Here is a 19116-nt window from a genome sequence, read left to right as displayed (position 1 = left end):
TAGAACAAACCGAAGCTCCCACCAACCACGTCTCTCTTATCATTTATATTTAAAATATGACCGTTCCTCTTTTTTGCTTTTCGTTTCTCTCGTGTATTTAAATTTTGAAATTGCTCCTGATTTATGCATATATATATATATATATATATAAAATCAAGAAACGTTCCCACTTTGTTAGCCAGCAACTGAGAGGATCAATGATTTAAATTCCATATCACGCAAATATAGTGCTTTAAAATGACCAGCTGGCAAGTGCCTCTGCCACATGTGAATTGTTAAACATGGACTCCAGCACATTTAATTACATCCTTGCCCCCGGGGTTTATGTATAAATTAGATTAGATTATATATTTGAGGTATTTGCGTGGTTCCATAGATATTTATTTAATAATGTAGCTTTAATTAGTAAGAGCACATTGGAATCTCGTAGAGGTCATGTGACAAAAGCGAAGAAGGTGGACAAGCAATTTGAGAGTTCGGGAAATGTCATGGAATGAAGATTCTTTCTCCAAAGAGTGAGGATGGAGCTGAAGCATGATTCATGAATTGTGCCATTCTTGTTCTGAGGGAGTGAATCAAACAGTGGTGGAACACAAACAAAAGGGAGAAAAAGAAAGCGCCCAGGACTTCACGTGAAGCGAATGGGCGTTGGGTGAAATTATTATCTTCCCCCCAACATGCTCCTAAAAGGCTTTTGTTTCTCTCCTTTCCTTCTTTCTTTTTTAGGCAACTGGATGCTGTTGTCCATCCTTAGCAAACAATTTAAAAAACAAAATTATATTTTTATACACTTTATTGGATAAATGATCGTCCCTTCTTCTTAAATTATAAGATATTTTAAAAAAATTATCATCCTAAAATATAAAATACTTTAAGAAGATTAAAATTTTATTAAATAGACTTATTTTAATATTATTATTTCTCTCTATATTTAATACTAACTAGATATAGATTTAAGATTATTAAGTGAAGGGTATTTTTTAAAGTTAATATTTTTATTTTAAAAAAATAAAGCTGTTAAATATATTTAATAAAATTTATTAATATATAAAATTTTACTTAAAAATATTTTATAATTTAGGTTGGAGGGAATATTATTTATCACTTGATGATGGTGCTACTCATTATAGATTTTGCATCGTGTTAAAGTGTGTATTCAAGTATTCATGGTGTACAGTACACAGCGGAGCGGAGTTAATTGTGGCTGCAGTTTTTGAAAGGGCACTCTTGTCCTTTCGGTTATTTTGATCATATTTTAAAAAATGAAAATCCTCCGCAACGTCTCCGGTGAGATATGCAAAGTCCAAACCTCCTTTACTAATTGCGTGTGACTTGTGACTTCTTCTTCCTCGAATTTTTTTTAATCTTAATTTTTTTTCCTCGAAAAGGGTGTTATTTATTCAAATACCAACCAAGCCATCCGCTCAAAAATTGGAAAAAAAATCAAATGACATACTCCCTCCGGTCCCATTTATAAGTCCAATTTTAGAAGGTGTATTTGGTCTCATTTATAAGTCACGGTGCGTCTTTTTAGGTAATATTTGAGAGGTATTTCCAAAATTACCCTTTATGAGAGAGAAAAAGTAACAGAACATTACTTTTTAGATTTGTTATATAGGGGCATGTTTGGAATTTTACTTACTTTTATTCCTTGTACTTTTATTGTATTGGTATTGATGAGGTTGGTAGAAATGACTTATAAATAGGACCGGAGGGAGTATTATTCTCTTTTCATATCAACGACTGTTTAATTTAATTTTACATGTTTTATTTTTACTTATATATCAATCTAAAATTAATAATTAAAATATTATTTATCGATTATAAGTTGAAATATTTTTTAAAAAGTTTATAACCACACAATTCAATATTTATTTATTCACATTTGCATACACCAAAAACCGTTCCCTTTCAATTTAAAATATCACGTGAGTTTGTATCAACAAATTATTTAAGTAAGAATTACTCGATTTTTTAAAAAAAAAAAAACTAGAGTCAATAAATCTATCTCAACAATAACAGATACAAGATAATTATATAAGTGGAACTGTTGCGTGCAGTTGTATGAAAGTTTAAAATAAGACTCACTATTTATGACGTCCGAGCTTTTTTCTTTTTGGTACACGAGCATAATGATTTTTGATATGGTGTATTGATTGTTTAACTATCATCTAACTCGATGATAAATAATGCAACTAATTTTTTAAATCCTTAAATCCTATACAGTGCACTGGGTCCACCTAATCTATTTATCTAATATTTGGCCAAAAAAATCTATTTATTTAATATAAATGACAATCATTGATTTTTTTTGCCAAAAAAATTAATTTTATTAATAACCAAAAAATATTATAACTATTAATAGTCAAAGTTAAAAAAAAAACACTAAAAAAAATTTATAATACAACGTGACACACAACTCACAAAAAAAGGAAAACAGTGCAAAAACAACAAAACAAAAATAAAGTAAAATATGGCAACTTGATCAATGCTTTTTTTGTTCCATTGTGTACCAGAATTAAAAGAAACAAAAAAATTATCAATCATTAACTCAGCAAGCACAAAGAGAGATAAGGAAGATGAAGTTTTATCAAGCCATCCAACCAAACACATCTTCCTAGAACCAATCATTGCTAAAAAAATTAACAACTTCATTACCTATTACCTTACGAGCTACCAAAGATAACTAAACATCCTTGCATGATTCTTTGATAGATAATATATCTTGCACAAACTCAGAATAATGCCAGTTATAATCCAAATTTAACAAACTTGTGAGCATTTTAAAAAGCACTTCACAATCCAACTAAATAACCACATTTTTGCCTACAAATCTACGAGCTTCCTTTACACCTTCCAAAACAATTATAAACTCAACCATAAGAGAAGAATTACCAGCCACATCCTAGCCAAGACCACCCAAAAAAAGTCTAAAACTATCCCTACAAACAATTCCTATGCCGAAACAATTTAAGGAATTAATGAAAAAACCATCAATATTTATTTTAACTTCACCAACTAAAGGTTTTTGCCAACACCTCGTTCTATTAATTTGTACATTCTCCTTACACTATTTCTTTTGCTTCTTGTGAATCTTTAAGCTTCTACACTCATCTTCTAGGATCGATTCTATCATTATTGAAAGCTTGAGCACATTTGCCTTTCCAATTTTCCCAGCATATACAAGCAATTAAAGCTTTCTCCCTAGCACCAATATTATTATTTTCACAAAATAATTCCATAAACCAGGCTATCACATTATTAACACCATGAAAAGACAACATAAATTCCAAACTACAACCAAACCAACTCACTCTAACCCAAGAATGGCCAAAGAAAAGATGCTCCAAAGATTCATCTTTATTGAAACATATAGGGCAAATAGAAACACCTGCACATTTCCTACAGAAAATAGCTTTTTTAGTAGTCAAAGTATCATTTAACACTCTCCAAATAAAATGTATAATCTTTAGGGAAACTTTAAGATTCCAAACAACCTTCCACAATTGACATGGAGATCAAGAAGAATCATTGTGATTAGCTTCCTTCTTTAAGTCAATTTTAACTTTTGCCATATGATAACCGTATTTGACAGAATAAGCCACATTGCAATAAGAAGCCCAGATCAAACTATCCTTACTAATTCTAGCTGGAATTCTAATTTTTAGAATTTCATTCTTCTCTTCATCTGAAATCAAATTAACAATTGAATCAAGTTTTCAACATTTCTGGTGTATCAAAGAGACCACTTTCAAAATTTTCATCTCCTCTCTAACCCAATCTCCTTTCAATCTCATCCCTTGCAAGGTTGGAATCCAAGCATCTGACCATAAATTGGCTGTTTCATCATCATAAATCTTTTAAACAAATTTTTTTTTAACATATCACAGTCTTCCAATATACTTCGCTACCATTACAAAGGTCTTCTCCCTCTCTTTGCTTCAAACAAATCACATTTAGGAAAGTATATACCTTTCAAAATTCTACACCAAAATTCATTAGGATTTTTAACTAATCTCTATGAGGTTTTAGCAAGCATAGCAATATTAAAAGCTTTAAAATCTTTAAAACCCATACCACCCTCAAGATTAGGTTTAGTCAACAAACTCCACCCCCTTCAATGAATTTTTCCCCTACCACCCTCACCACTGTCCCACAAAAAATCAAAGATCACCTATCCAATTCTTTACATGTTTTAATAGGAAAGGAAAAGCAAGCCATAGGGTAAATAGGTATGGCATTAGCAACAATTTTTATTAAAACCTCCCTCCCTGAAAAGGTCAACAATCTCTATCTCCAACCCTGAACATTTAACCCCACCTTATTTTCAACAAAAGCAAGAGAAGCTGATTTAGACCTACCCTAAATGACAAGTAAACCAAGATATTTGCCTGGTTGTTCAACATCAAGAATGTTCAAAATAGAAGATATTTCATCCCTCAACTCCTGATTACCAAATGACAATCATTGATTGAAACATTTATGTATACTGAGTCATTTATAAGAAAGTTTTCTGTGTGAATAATGAATAAACAACAAATGAATTACATTTATTAAATTTCATGAAAAATATTAATTTTTATAGGCGATTAATGTCCCATTATCATGACTCTTTATATTATATATGTAAGTGACATCACTGGTGATAGGAGCTTCATTTCATACCTTGCTACTTACACAATGCCTCTAGTAACACTCCAACAACATTTCTTAGGTGGGAGGGGAGAAAAGGAAAAAAAATGTTACTAATAGCACAACACAGTATTGGACCATCGTAACCAATTACTGTTTCTCAAACAACACTACAATGGTAACAGAATAGACACATAGTGCTTTAGGAGAACTATGATGGAGCATTCTTAACATCATTTTCAATCATGAGGAAGTCATAATGTTAGAACTTACAAGGCTTGGCGTTCATGATTATTAGGTTTTAGATTTCACAAATGCAGAGAGAGAGTGGACCCAAAAACCAAAGTGTTGAAGAAATTGAAAAAAGATACAGAGGATGTCCCCACACAGGCATGGCAACCTAACCTAAAGCACACACACCACCCTGCCTTCTATTAGGTTTCCCTTCACCATCTGCCCCTCTTATTCAACTGTTAATCTCATCATCAATTTGTTAAGTTGTTACTTTAGATTTGGATAGTTTTGTGAGCAACCTTATAATCTGCTTTCATAAGTTATAGTAGCACTTTTTTTAATTAATGCTTGCTTGATCTATTTCATCCAAATTAATTGAACGACTCGCCACAATGTCTGCATCAACTAGTAACCCTTAGAACATTAGTATGATGACTCCAAAAATGCAAAACCCTATTTTGTGATCATAACAAAGTGGCCATTCCATTTGGTGAGCATTTATCCTCTTGAATTTTAATTACGCGATTGAGTTTTGAAATTAGGCCTTTTATCAGCATGACACACTCTTTTATTGTTGCTACTATTTTTAAAGACAAACATGCAGCTCCAAGAGGCTAGGAGCTTAATGTGCGCAATCATTTAGGCCGAGATCCAAATTTAAATTCACGTCCTGAAATTTTACGGGCATTCATAATGTGATGGGTGAACAACTAGGCTATTTGAAACAAAGAAAAAAGAGAATATGAGAAGTAGCCCTCTACAGTTTAATGTATGCACCAGTGTTAAGTGGGAGCATCAATTATTATTTAAGCAGCTTGTAGTGGGTCTTAAGTTTGCGACGACACGGGAAACCAGAGCACAGAAAAAAAAGAGAGAAAACAGAGAGTCATTTTCAATGAGTTGTATCTATGCGATGTTGTTGTATGTATAGATGCAGGAAATTAGTAGGGCCAGTAAGTAGTGACAGACACAAGTAGAGTAACATAAATAGTTGTTATCAATGGCATTACACATTAAAAGGGTAGTAGCTCGTTTTTAGCAAGAATGGGTTTATACTTTATGTTGTGACAACCCATCAATTTCAATCATTTGTTTTAAAATTTGGAAGATGTCAGCAAGAGCATGAAGATGACATATTGTATTTTTCATATTAAATTAATCAAAAAGTCATACCCATCGAAGATCATAAAAACAGTATCATAAACGCCTACTGTGAGGCTCAAACCTATGACCATAGGGTTAAGAGCCTTGCGCTCTACCGACTGAGCTAAATAGGCTGTTGCTCTCTAGTTGAGAATATTTTGCTAGAGTTATACACAAAGGCACACCTACATTTTTATCCAAATTTGATTCGTAATGCTTTTGAAAAAAACAAAAACAAAACAAAACGCTTGGATTTTGTTTTTTCACTACACAAGAGGTCTTGAGATTGTGAGTCAGTTATAAAAAAAATAGAGAGAGATCTTCATAGTCAATAAAGTAAATTTTTGTGCGCAAAACAAAAATTGAACTCATCACCACCACTAACATTAGCGAATATCAACATTTGTTGGGGATAAAGGTACATTTTTTCTTTTAAATTATTCTCTAAAAAATACTCAATATTTTAGACTATTTGTTGTAAAATTTTTGCTCCTATAGTAATTAAAACATGTTACTTTCTAACCTAATGTTGAATACCTGCAAACATTTGTTGGTTAAATATTTACAAAAAATGGAGCCCATCAAGCAATGGCTAGCGAACTTTTGTAAGTATTTAACATTATGATATAAAATGCTACATTTTAATTATCTCAAAGATAAAAATATTATGACCAATAATTTTGGACATTAGATGCTCCTAAAAAAATAATTTAGGAACAAAAAAACACATTTACCTAAAAAACTAAACCATCCACTTGTAGTCTCTCTCTTTAAATTTTTTTTTTAAATTTTATGCTTGTTAGCTATTTTTGGATCATGAATACTTTTTATAGTCTCTATCTAAATCACCTGATTTGTATTCAATGACATCCCAATCAATTTTACTATCATTTCATAAACCCTAACACTAGATTACATGGCTAATTTAAAATGATATAACCAGCAACAGCAAAAGTAACTGCATTCTAGAATGTGAACCTCATTAATATGTCAATATAGTTATTCAAGAACAGTTATAGGTGTTCCTGAAGGCTGTGAAGCCATGCACACGTCGGGGCAAGAAAGGAGAAATCAAATATCAAGCGCAAGAAATGGGGGGAAATAGAAAACAAAAGAATGAAGAAAAGAAATAAAGAAAAAAAAGAAATAAAGAAAATAACAACCATATAGTAGTAATAATGATTAAAAGGGATGTGAAGCTAAATAATGTTGTCATGCTTCACCTGTATCTTGTGCGTATTTGTCGTGCTGTACATATTTTTTTTTTTAATACAAACAATTAACATACAAAGCTCAATTGAAAGTCGTTGGTAATTCATCCCTGCTCTACCTCTACTGCAAAACTCAACAAAAGTCAGGCGCCTGATTAGAAAAACAAAACTATGACGCTACTCTAAATCATGCTTCCATATAGCCATTGCAATGGCACACTTGTTCACTTCCTTGAACATGAAATTGAAGGGCACCCCATTGCTCGCATCTATCAATATTCGAGCCTCTTCAATGTAATTCCTGAAAGGGTGAGAAGATATCTCATCTCCTGTTCTCAGGATCATGACTTCAGCTCCGTCACCAAAGAGTAAAGACTAACAACTTTGATCATCCCAAGTCTCTTGCTGTTTTGATCTCTTGATTAAATACCCTCTGACTTCGGTAAATGCCTGGTTTGTGCCTTTGACGATCATGAAAAATAGTCTCAAAAACTCCAACCACTGCTGAATTATACTGCACTGGTTATCTCTTCAACTTAACGTACAAATTTATTACCGACTCACAGTGGAATCTGCGGTTGATCCATATGGGAAAAGTTCAACCCCATGAAGTTCTGAAAATTTCCGCAGACGATATTGCAGAAAGCGATGAACTAAAACTAATCACCTAAGTTAGAGAAGTCAAATGCCGCGGTACAGCAGAGCATTATCTTCATCATCAACATCGAGGGCATCCCCATGGTAATCATGAGCGTACATTTCTTCAGACTTAGAAGAGTGAGCTTTTGAGAGGAAATCTCTATTATTGCCTAAACTATCTGACTCCACCTGCTGCATCTCTGATTCAATAAAAGCTACCATCCGAGCTCTTTCCCTGTCCCTTGGATAGGCTCCATAAAGGAATAAGTAGATCAAACAGCAGATTGCCATTGGAATACCTATTGCAGTATATAGTGCCTTAGCCAATGATGCAGCATTCTTTCTGTCCGTTAAAATCTCTTCAGATAAAGTAGACCCCTGGGGAATTGGTTTATATCCATACACATGCTGAGCCAAAAGTCCAACCGAAGGTGGAGCAAAAGATGACAGCAACGACTCAAAAGACCGGTCCAATGCATACACACTTGTTCGAGCTCTCTCAGGAACAATCTCTGCAAATATTGGACTTTTGTCCATAAACTTTATCAATTAGCTTTCCCATATATCTCTAAAAGTCCTATCAAAATCAAAAAAGACCAGCCTTGTTTTGATTTTCAGTTGTAGACTACTACAAGACAAATCTTCTAATGTTTCAGCCATGAGCACACAGAAATTTGCTTGCAAGAAGAATAGGAGTTGATTAACGAGTATGTTAAAGACCAAATTATTAGGTGATAGGAATTCCTTTGAGAGCATAGTTGACAGATTCACAATAATGTGGACTTTGGAAATCTTGAGCGGCAATTGTTTTCATACCAGTCATTTTCCATTCTTAATGCATTATTGATACTTTATGAGTTCAAACTTCAGTGAATGTATGACATTAAGGAAAGATGGACGTGTTAAAGAAGTTCCAGGGGTCAGGGTGCAAGATGAAAATAATAGGGACAATGATTCTTTATTGGGATAAATGATTTAATGAAAGGAAAGGTTAGCTAAGGAGACTTTACTTGTTGGTAGCAGGAGCATTCCAAGAGATGAAGAATCCTACAATGATCAGGAGCAACCCATGTGGCACTATTGTTGATGGATCACGTGGTAAACCCAGCAATAGTATTGCTGTAAGGGGGATTGCTGATGCAGAACTTATCTGTGCCAGAATAATTCTCCCAGAATTTGGAAATCGTGTAGAAAGGATATCCCCCATTTTACCCCCAAACAAGCCTCCAACAGAATTGCCAATCACAAACAAAGCTATGAGGAATGCTGTTTTGTCGTGGGAGAAGCCAGTAAGCTCAAGCCACATAGGTGCAAATGACAATGCTGACCAGGGGAAGGAGCCAGTGATGCCCTGTGCTACAATAATCTGGAATGACGAAATCTTCAAAACTGACTTGACTTCTTGAGCTAACTCTTTCACTTCTGTCCATAATGTTCTGATTGGAATTTGGTTGTTAGCACTTGTACTATAACCTGAGAAATGTGGGTCTTTGGCAAAGCAGTATACTAGAGAACCCACTATAACACTTATTAGACCAACAATATGGAAGGAAACTCTCCAACCAGGGATACCCATGAATGTAATAGGGGCTATTAACACAGAGAAGAGGCCGCCAACAATAGAACCAAGATTGCTTGTGAGTTGAAGCCATCCAAAAGCCATGCCACGATTGCAATCATCAGTTGAGTCAGCAACAAGGGATTGTATTGCAGGTGCAACCAGTGCTAGGCCAATCCCATTTAATGCTCGTGATAGAGCAACCTGCATGGCACTCACTTCAAAGTGAATACAATCAGGTGATAATTCTTAGCAAGTGTCTTGAAAACCATTGAATTACCACTAGAAAGTAGAAACCCTATTAGTTTGTATTAAATTTGACCAGTGCCTAGACTGATATTAATAATTTGAAATTGTTTAAGTGCCTGAGTTCATAACTTTTGGGTTTTTCAATGTTCAATCAATTTGAATGTCTAAGTTACTTCTAAAGAATGTGAATGTCCACAGATTTAGATTGGTTCAGTATATGCCAAACGGTCATCTTGTGTGCCTATAAATGTGTGTGTACTGTACTTAGCAGTTTAAAACAAGTTGTGAGTAACCTATTTTTTATTTTTAATTACATGGCCGCGAAAAACTACGCAGAAAGATTAAAATCTATTCATGTTTAATGTCAACAGACTTCTACAGTCTTGCGGGGGTTTATCGAAGATTGTAATATGTGAGTAACCTAATTTAGTCACGAAAGATTACAGAGTTCAAAAGTCAAATACAATTCATTATTCAATGTTTTAAAATCTCTTTTCCTCCTTACAGCAGCCTATCGCCACAACCTTGAAGAAACTCCCGAATACATCCCAAAGCAAGCAAAATATGACCTGTCATATCATATAATAGCTTAGTTTCAAGACCTAAGTGTAGGCAGTTGAAAAAATCTCTTCTTTTATTTTTAAGCTATAGCGCCTGCACCTCATTTGAGTTGCTTCAGTGGAATTCACTGAATACACACAAGTTATTGGCCCTCCTTGATAAACAAATGCCAGGTTTGTATAGGCGCAGACCAATAAAACATCATGAATGTTGGTTTTTTATATTCAAGGGGTGTCAAAATGTGGATCCTGCCATTCTCCTACTAACTCCCAGTAGCACGTTGTTTTGAATAACGAAAATATGGCAACAAAGGCTTTGCATATCACTGTGTTGGGGGAAAATAATTTTGATACCGTATTAAGTCTTCCTATTTCAATAAGTCATTTTTCAGTCGCGGTTTTAACGGCAGAGTGATGAATTAGAAAAGCAAGAAAAACACAGATATTAACAGTAAGGTCGTCATAGTATTAAAAAGAAAGAGAGAAAGGAATTGAGGCCAAAACCCTAATATTAACTATCAGCCATACCAATTTCAAAAGATCAATTTAAGCTCGAATCGATCTCCATGACTACAAGCGCGCAGTCTAGTGATAGCCTAATAATGGAAATCCTAAACCGTGTTGCGGGAAAGCAGAGGAAGAAAAGGGATGGAAGTAAGTGGATATGGGTTTAATACCTGAAAGAAAGTGGAGGAGAAGGCAACGAGGAAAGTAGCAGCAGCCCATAGAAAAGCGCCGAGGGCTATGACGTGTGCCCGATTGTGTCGCAAAGCAAGGTAGGCAGCCAAGGGATAGCAAGAGGACTGGACAATGGACCGGAATAGAGTGAGGGAACCCAGTCCGGTTGGGTCGGTGTGAAGCGCTGCGCCCACTTCCTTGTAGACACCAGGAAGCAATGATTCGTCGGCTCTCTCCATGATCCCGGCAAGGTTCACCAGCACCAGAGTTACAGTCTCTGCTTTCATCTTATCTTTCTTCAGATGCAGCTGCGCACACCCGAATATGTCTACACGCTTTTTCCAGCAGCCGAATCCGATCTTGACTCGTCAGGCATATGCACCAAGCTATGAATCTAGTATTCCTCTATGAACAGGGACGGATCTAGGGGGCTTACCGCCATGTGAAAAATTTTTTGATAAATTTTCATACTTTTCCATGAAAAAATAAAAAATTTAATTTTGGCCCCTCCACTCCGTGAATTTTTTCACTTTGGCCCCCCATGAGTGGTGCTCTGGATCCTTCACTGCCTATGAATCAAACTTCCATGTAAAGTAAATGCAATTACACGTTGTACATGTGGCTGAATTCGATAGGCCAGTCGATGCCTGCAAGGCATATCTCAAGGCCACGCGTAAAATGCACAGGACGTGGAATATAATATTCGCCTATTTGATTCGGTTTGGAATTCCCTCCTTAATTTGGTTCGAGCTTCAGAATATTCGGCTCGATATCATAGAACAGGATGGGACGTCATTCTTTTCATTATTGAACGTTTATTTGGATTAAAAAATGTACAATTAGGTTAAAATTTAATTGAGATTAATAAATTAAAGTAAAAAAATTATGAATGTGACGTAATTTATATTTAAATATTTTTTAAAAAAATAATTAAATAAATTAAAATTTATTTTAATAATTTAATTCAAAAATCAATTGAGATGTTTAATAGTAAAAATAAATCTAAATTTTTTTTGTATATGTTTTTTAACTAATTAATAAGTAAAAAATATTAAACTTAAAATAATATCTAATAAGTAAAAAACTTTAAATATTCAATTATGAAAACCTACAATCTTAATTGATATGATTTATAAGTTAATTTTTAATTATATCATGAACATATTACATCCGCCTTGAAGATCCAAATAGATTTGACAAGGATGCCTCACAATATCAATATCTTGTTCATGAACATTTACACTTTTATTTTTAGCTTGTATGAATTATTTATCAGTGATTGAATTTTTTCTGATAAAATTATGTATTGTCATTGTTGTACAAACAATTTCAACTTCTAGTTTATATATAAATTGAGTAAATTGTTATTACATGGTTTCACAAATGCCTTTTGATATGAGTTTATATTCTTGAAATGTTGCAATAATTTTCATCAAAATAAAAACTTTTAACTAATTTTAGCTATATGCCTTAATCCGCCTTATCCAGTTAAAAAAGTTCTCATAGAAAAGGCACAAGGGAGTAAATTATAAAATGCAAAACATATTTTTTAATTAAAAATATCATTTACGGCCAAAAAATTTAGAAATATCATTATTTAGTGATGGCAAGCCTCAGTTATTCCCCTTTTTTTGTGTTCAATGAATCTTGCTCAAGGTAACACCTACCCTGGTTGTCCTATGTTCAGGTTATTGATCACTGGGTAATGTAATTAATTAATCAATATAACACATGATCTAAATTTTCTATGAATTTTATAATATATTATATTTTTTTTTGATGAAATAATATATTAAATTTATAAGTATAGACAAACAGGTAAAGATTATTTCAAATTTCATATGCATGCATGAACAGACGATAAGTGGAACACAAAGCCAAAAGGCAAAGGGTGGAAGGGTGATAAAGATTAGGCAGTTCTATGCTTTTAAAAAGCATTAAATGCTTTTAACGGATGAACGCAGGCGCTAAATGCATAAACCACAGAAGATAGCTTTGAGAAAAAGCTCATTTTGACTCTAACTTCAGTTGAAAATTTTTTCCTATCCAAACAAAATTTTTTAAGCTGTTTACATCTTAACTTAAGTTTGAGCCTCCTATCTTAGATTAGAGAGTTACCCAAACGCACACTGAATATAGAGAGGGAGTAACTTTTAAGTGGGCAAATTGGGTGAATGGGTGCTTTTGATTTGACCTCGTCCATTCTGGCCCAAATCAGAAAACTCGACCCAGTAGTGCTTTAAACTTCGTCAGTGAGGTTTTTACTTTTTAAATGCGAGACGCCTAATTTTAATAGGTTTTAATCTCATAAATAATTTAAATATACTTACTAAATGAATGTCTCATATAGCACAATAACAATAGTTTAGTTTAATCAAATGGATGTCAAATATTCTATCATATGACAATCAAAGATATCAAATTTTAAATTTTTGAAAAAGACAGCATAAATAAAAAGTATTATGACTTCTGATCATATTGCTTATTTTAAATTTGTTGAAAGAAATATGTCTTTATAATTTTTTAATATTGATAAAATTTAATGGTTGTAACTGAAACACTCACTAGACCAAATCCAAACTCAACTTTAATATGTACAATCCGTTTATGGTATGCGTTTATTAAAAAGCAAACAACGTGCCAATGTAATAGGAGGGGTGGGCGTGGAAATGTGGGGCTTTGGGGAGTATTTTGAGATCATACCTGGGGGCCAAATGTTTAGATAATGTATAGAAGGTTGCTGGGATTCAGATGGATGAACAGCTTCTTAATTCATAGCAAAGAGGAGCGACTTGATTCCCATCCGTATATTCACACACGTAGGGGAAAAGGTAAAAGAATTTTAGTTAAAAATGGAAGGGCACAAGTGACAGTTCCTGCATCGTGTGTGTTAAGTGTGTGGTTAGAGTGCCTCCATTTCCACACGCACGTGTGATTGTTCGAATAAAAAACTAAACTTCATTCAAAATAATGAAATGTAACAGTACAGGAAACCTCGGGCAAAACTAAAGAGAGCAGAAAACTCAATTATCACTCGCCTTTTGATATAATACGAAGTGAGGAATGATCAAACGTGCACATGTGACTGTGCTTGTGTCAATTTAAAAGACATGCCAGGAGTTAGATCAGGCGGTTTCGTTCACTGTGCATAAATTACTACACGCGCATTGACACCTGTTTTTTTTTTTTTAGTTATAAGGTCACGGTAAAATCATACAAGAGACTATAATCTAATCATATTTAAAATTATTAGGTTGGTACAGTCAATCAGAAGAACATCAACACTTGTTTTTGTTTGATAAATTTGGGAGGCTAGAATTACCACGCGGATGACAAAGTGATCATATTACATTACTTTCTCATGCTACAAAGAGGAGTTTTATAGCTCTACTTATAAATTATGTCATCAATTTTTTCATCATAAGTTTTTCTTAACCTTTATTAAACATTGGTGAAATAAAGTATATCATTAAAATTAAAATATGTATATTTCATGTTGATAAAGTAAGAAACTTATGAAATATGTTGAAATTTTAAAATTCTTCTTATTTCTAGTGAAATATGTTAAAAGTAATTTATAGATGTGACTAGAAAAGTATGACAATATTGCCATATTTGTGATTGGTTAATTTGATTGCTCTATCTTTTTTATCCACATGCTTTATATATATATATATATATATATACTTTTTTCGATCTAAAGTATAAGCATTGTCTCTCAATTATTTTTTATTCAAAATATAAACAATATAGTATATGAAAAAAATTTCCTCCCATTTCATTTCACCCCTTATATTTATAAATCTAGATTTTTATGTAAAATTATCTCTTACTTATTATAAAATATAAGGTACATTGGTAATCAAAATTAAAAATAATACATATTCTTATGAAATTAAATAGAATTGAAAACAGGTGGGCCAAGCCCATGTTATCCCTATTTTTTGAAGGCCAACCCTTATTCAAATGATAGCCTAAAAGCTCACTTAAAAAAATAAAATATTATAAATTAATTAAAATATTATAAAAATTCGAGATAAATCTCACAAATCAAAAGAAAAATCCAAATTCAAATCAAAAAATTTTTTTAAAAAAAATAGAAAGGATTTAGAAGTAAAGATCCTTTTTGACATTATCTATAAATGAAATATTAAAAATCTCGAAAGTATCTCCACTTATCCAAATCTCCTAGTAGAAACAGCAATCATTTAGTTCCCAACCATAATTTAGGTGATGATTCTGGCATCTAAACTCTTAACTAAGTTATTGCACAGTACAACCACTACCAATTTAATTAATTTATTTACAAGAATACAACAAACACATGTGAATCCAACACATTTTTAAATAAGATAGCCTATATAATATACAAGTTATCTTTCAGAAAAAATTATTAGTATAGTATTAAATATTTTATTTCAAACATGTCCTTCACAGTTTTCAATGAAGAGGTTAAGATTTGTTTTCCCCGACGATAAAAGGTAAACTAACAACCTAAAAACCGTGTAGAGCCCACTCTATCCTCTTCAATAAGGAAAAATCACAACGGAGGCCTTGAAAACGAAAAAAGTTGCATTGGAGGTTCGAAAAATTCTGAAAATACACTTCAAGCTTAAGGGGCTTGTTGTAATTTTTTTAAGGTGCAAGTATAATTTTTTTCTCAATCAACTTGACACGTATGAACATTCAATTAAAAATTCATGAACATGTTATTATGTATATAAAAATATTGTGTTATACATTGTCTATATAGCTTGTACATTTTATTAAATGTATTAATTAACTAGACATGTATGGACTTTATGTTAAGAATTTATGAATATTATGTTGATAATTCATAAATATCATATTGTGTACAAATGGACATTTTGTTATACATGTTCTGTGTAACTATTTCAATTAACCTACAAAATAACTAAACACTTATGAATATTGTATTGTACATACTCTGCATGATTATTTTAATTGTATTAAAAATTTATAAACATTTATTATGTATTTATGTATATTGTGTTGTTTATACCCTATATGACTTATATTTTAATTAACATACATATCAATAGGGCATTTATAAACATTATATTGAGAATTTATAAATATTATTTTAAAAAATTATAAACATTGCGTTGTGCTTTGTGAATGAAGGTTTTGTAGAGATTTTGAATTTTCAAATTACAAAAAGACAAAACAATATTTTTGCTCTCAAAAAATTTTAAAAAAATTCTCAAGTCTATAGTGCATTTTCAAAAATTTTTGGCCCAAGCTACAATTTGTTGTCTTTTCAAAACATGCAGTGCGATTCCTACTTTCAATAATATTCTATAATGCCATTGATGCCAACCAGCGTGATGAAAGTAGAGCGGAGAAGACGGCCCACTTCAGCCACATGACTAGCAACTTCGTTGAACATACGACGAACATATTGCAATAATGCAACGTAACATCCAAGTCTTTGTTAATGATGTTTTTAGCTTGAAAAATGTGACCCAAATTAGTGTGATTTGAGTTAATTTCTATAAACAAATTGTTTCAAAATCTTGAGAAATTCTTAAATAGATTTGATGCACCATGCTATTTGATTTAGCCAATAAAAGAGTGACATTTAAATAATATTAAATATTAATTAATTACAATATTAATGATAATAAAAAAAGAGAATATAAAAAATAAATAAAAATTTTATTATAAAATAATTCATCAACAGTATTGACACATACGATCTTATTTTATTGAACAGTGCAGCTTTATTGTCTGGACTATGGATAATGTGATGTGCTGGGTCTATCCATGAATTTTTTCAAAATCTTTGGCACTGAGAGGTAAAAATAGAAACTAAAGTATTCTTCTATAGATATAAATCTTTACTAACTAATTTACATTTAAAAAAATCATTAAATTTATAGTTTTTATTTTTTTTTATATTTTTTCAATCATACCTTTAATTTGAATAAATATAACATTTGCTTTATTCAAAACATTTTAATAAACTACTTGAGTAGAGTATAATAAATTAAAGTTGTAATTAAAAAAATATAAATAAAATAAAATAAAATTAATATCTTATATTTTAGATCAATTAAGTATTCTTAAAAATGTTCTATATTGTGAATTAGTAAGAGTATTGTTTGCACTAGGGTTGTTCTAGTAGCCCCATGGCTCACTTTCCTAGCCTTGCCTAAGTTGTCTGCGCTCATCCAGCTAGGGTTTGGGCAAAGCACTGGGCAGTTGTCAAATCATGCCTTGCCTAGCCCTGTCCAAACATATACTTTTGTTTAAAAATTTGACAATGGCCAACATGTGTAATTAAAAAAAATGATTCTGGTATTAGTTTGATGGAGGATGTATTTTAAATGATAACAATTATATTTTAAAAAAGATTATATTTGTAACACTTCGGTATCGGCTGATTTGAACTTCACATCAAGTTGGACACCGAGAAGGGGCGATACTCGGCTTGACCCTGCCCGTATATAACCTTAATTTATACAATATTTAATTAATTCTTTTAGTTATTGTGAGCTAGTTATATGTGACTTGTAATCAATATTAAAGGATCCCTATTATAGGTTGCACAGTAAAAGATTTGGTTGGTCCTTAATGCAAGTCATGTAAATGATTATTAATTAATATTTTAAATTTTTTCCCTGGCAAATTACTAACAGATTTAACGAGCTAATCATCTTCTTTAATAAGAACTTTTTTTTTTGGCCAAGACTTGTTGTTAAACCTGGGTCTCTGGGAAGAAACCAAAGTATATACTACTCCATTTTTAAATATAAGAGAAACTGTTCTATGCTTTTTCTTTTTTCATCGCAAGCAAAATTACAAATTTAAATAAACATTAATTATATTTTTTTAATTGTTCCTTATAAATGGATAGTATCATTAAATTTAAAGAAAAAGGTATTAATTGCAAGGATATTTTAATCTAAACACTTCAACTTCAAACATAATTACTATAATTAACTAATTTCTTAAATCATGTGGGTTGATTGGGATTTTCTTATGCCATCTTGGCTCACAAGGAAAACTGAAAAGAGAGAAAATAAAAATAAGAGAAAAGTGAAGAGATGTAATTTTGTATCACCATGCTCGACTAAGTAAGAGAAAATAGAGAGGGGAGAAAATTTGTTAATTTTATATGAACAATAATAACCTTATTATTTATAAAAATATTTATATATAATAAAATTCTATATTTTAACACATTATATATATAATACTCCCTCCATTAAAAAATACAAAGCAATTTTGAGGGGCTAGATGTTAAAAATATAAGGCATTTTTAGTCTTTCAATGTATAATTATTGCCTTTTTAAAAACATACTCCTTATTAAATATATCACTTTATATTTATTTTAGGATAAAATATCTTATTAAATAGAGATAATTATAAAAAGATATGATTAGTTTAAAAATAAGTAATTACTTTATTAGAGGTAAGATTCGATTAAAAATATTTTATATTTTTAAATGAAAGGAGTAATTTCTATCATACGTTATTGACTGAATAAAAGTATAATTATAAATTATTTTATCTAATACTGACAAAAAATTGTTTCATCCAATTTATAATTTACTCTCTCCGTTCAAAAATATAAGGCATTTTTTGAGGAGTTTGATATTAAATAATATAAGACATTTTTAGTATTTTGAGGTGTTATCATTGTTTTTTTTTAAGTATCCATATTGATAGTGACTTTATATTTAGTACAGGGTGTTTAATAGAGGTGAATATGAAAAGATGGGACTAGTTGAAAAGCAGATAACTACTTTATTAAGGGATGAAATTTGGTTAAAACCTTACATTTTTCAACAGAGAGAGTACTTATTAAATTATTAAATATATAATAATATTAAAATTTTGAAACTATAACCAAATATAAGGAACTTAAATGAAAAATTAAAATCTGCATTTGTCTATTTAATCCAAAAATTAAATATGCTACTTGTTTAATGAAATTGCATTATCAAAATGCAATTACACTACAAATATAAAATTTAAAAATTAGTGGATAAATTTAAAAATGATTTTTTTACCCAAAATCTGTTCATATTTAAAGAAAAAAGTTGAAAGTGAAAATATATGAATCATACATATTACTCCACCCATCTCAAATTATACAATACTTTTGAAAAAGTTTCTCCATCCTAAAATATAATATATTTTAAATAAATTAAAGTTTTATTAAATGCGTCGATTATAATATTA

At 31.5% G+C, this 19116-nt stretch overlaps 1 protein-coding gene across 2 annotated transcripts; it reads right to left on the bottom strand.

Annotated features, from left to right (window-relative positions):
- Window positions 1-7156: 7156 nt before the first annotated feature.
- LOC129294079 (uncharacterized) lies at window positions 7157-11330 on the bottom strand. 2 transcript variants are annotated; one of them, XM_054932192.1, is made up of 3 exons: window positions 10904-11330; window positions 8870-9621; window positions 7157-8385 (listed from the first exon to the last, which is right to left on the bottom strand). In XM_054932192.1, the coding sequence occupies exons 1-3, from the start codon at window positions 11189-11191 to the stop codon at window positions 7902-7904; spliced, it is 1524 nt and encodes a 507-aa protein (XP_054788167.1). In that variant the 5' UTR covers window positions 11192-11330; the 3' UTR covers window positions 7157-7901. The 2 variants fall into 2 exon arrangements, with proteins under 2 accessions (XP_054788167.1, XP_054788168.1); XM_054932193.1 differs by having other exon boundaries at window positions 8870-9635; window positions 10904-11104.
- Between the last annotated feature and the right edge of the window lie 7786 nt (window positions 11331-19116).

Source organism: Prosopis cineraria, unplaced genomic scaffold (genome assembly GCF_029017545.1).
Source record: "Prosopis cineraria cultivar Desert tree isolate PC_DT_omini unplaced genomic scaffold, ASM2901754v1 PC15, whole genome shotgun sequence".
NCBI lineage: Eukaryota > Viridiplantae > Streptophyta > Magnoliopsida > Fabales > Fabaceae > Prosopis > Prosopis cineraria.
Note: the sequence above shows the minus strand (reverse complement) of the source record. Positions and strands in the feature narration are given on the sequence as shown.

Excerpts from the sequence above, each read along its gene's own strand:
- LOC129294079 (XM_054932192.1), bottom strand. The coding sequence starts at position 11,191 with ATGAAAGCAGAGACTGTAACTCTGGTGCTGGTGAACCTTGCCGGGATC. Across the intron at positions 9,622-10,903 it reads TCTCCTCCACTTTCTTTCAG|GTTGCTCTATCACGAGCATT; the intron begins GTATTAAACCCA and ends AGTGCCATGCAG. Across the intron at positions 8,386-8,869 it reads AATGCTCCTGCTACCAACAA|TCCAATATTTGCAGAGATTG; the intron begins GTAAAGTCTCCT and ends TATGGACAAAAG.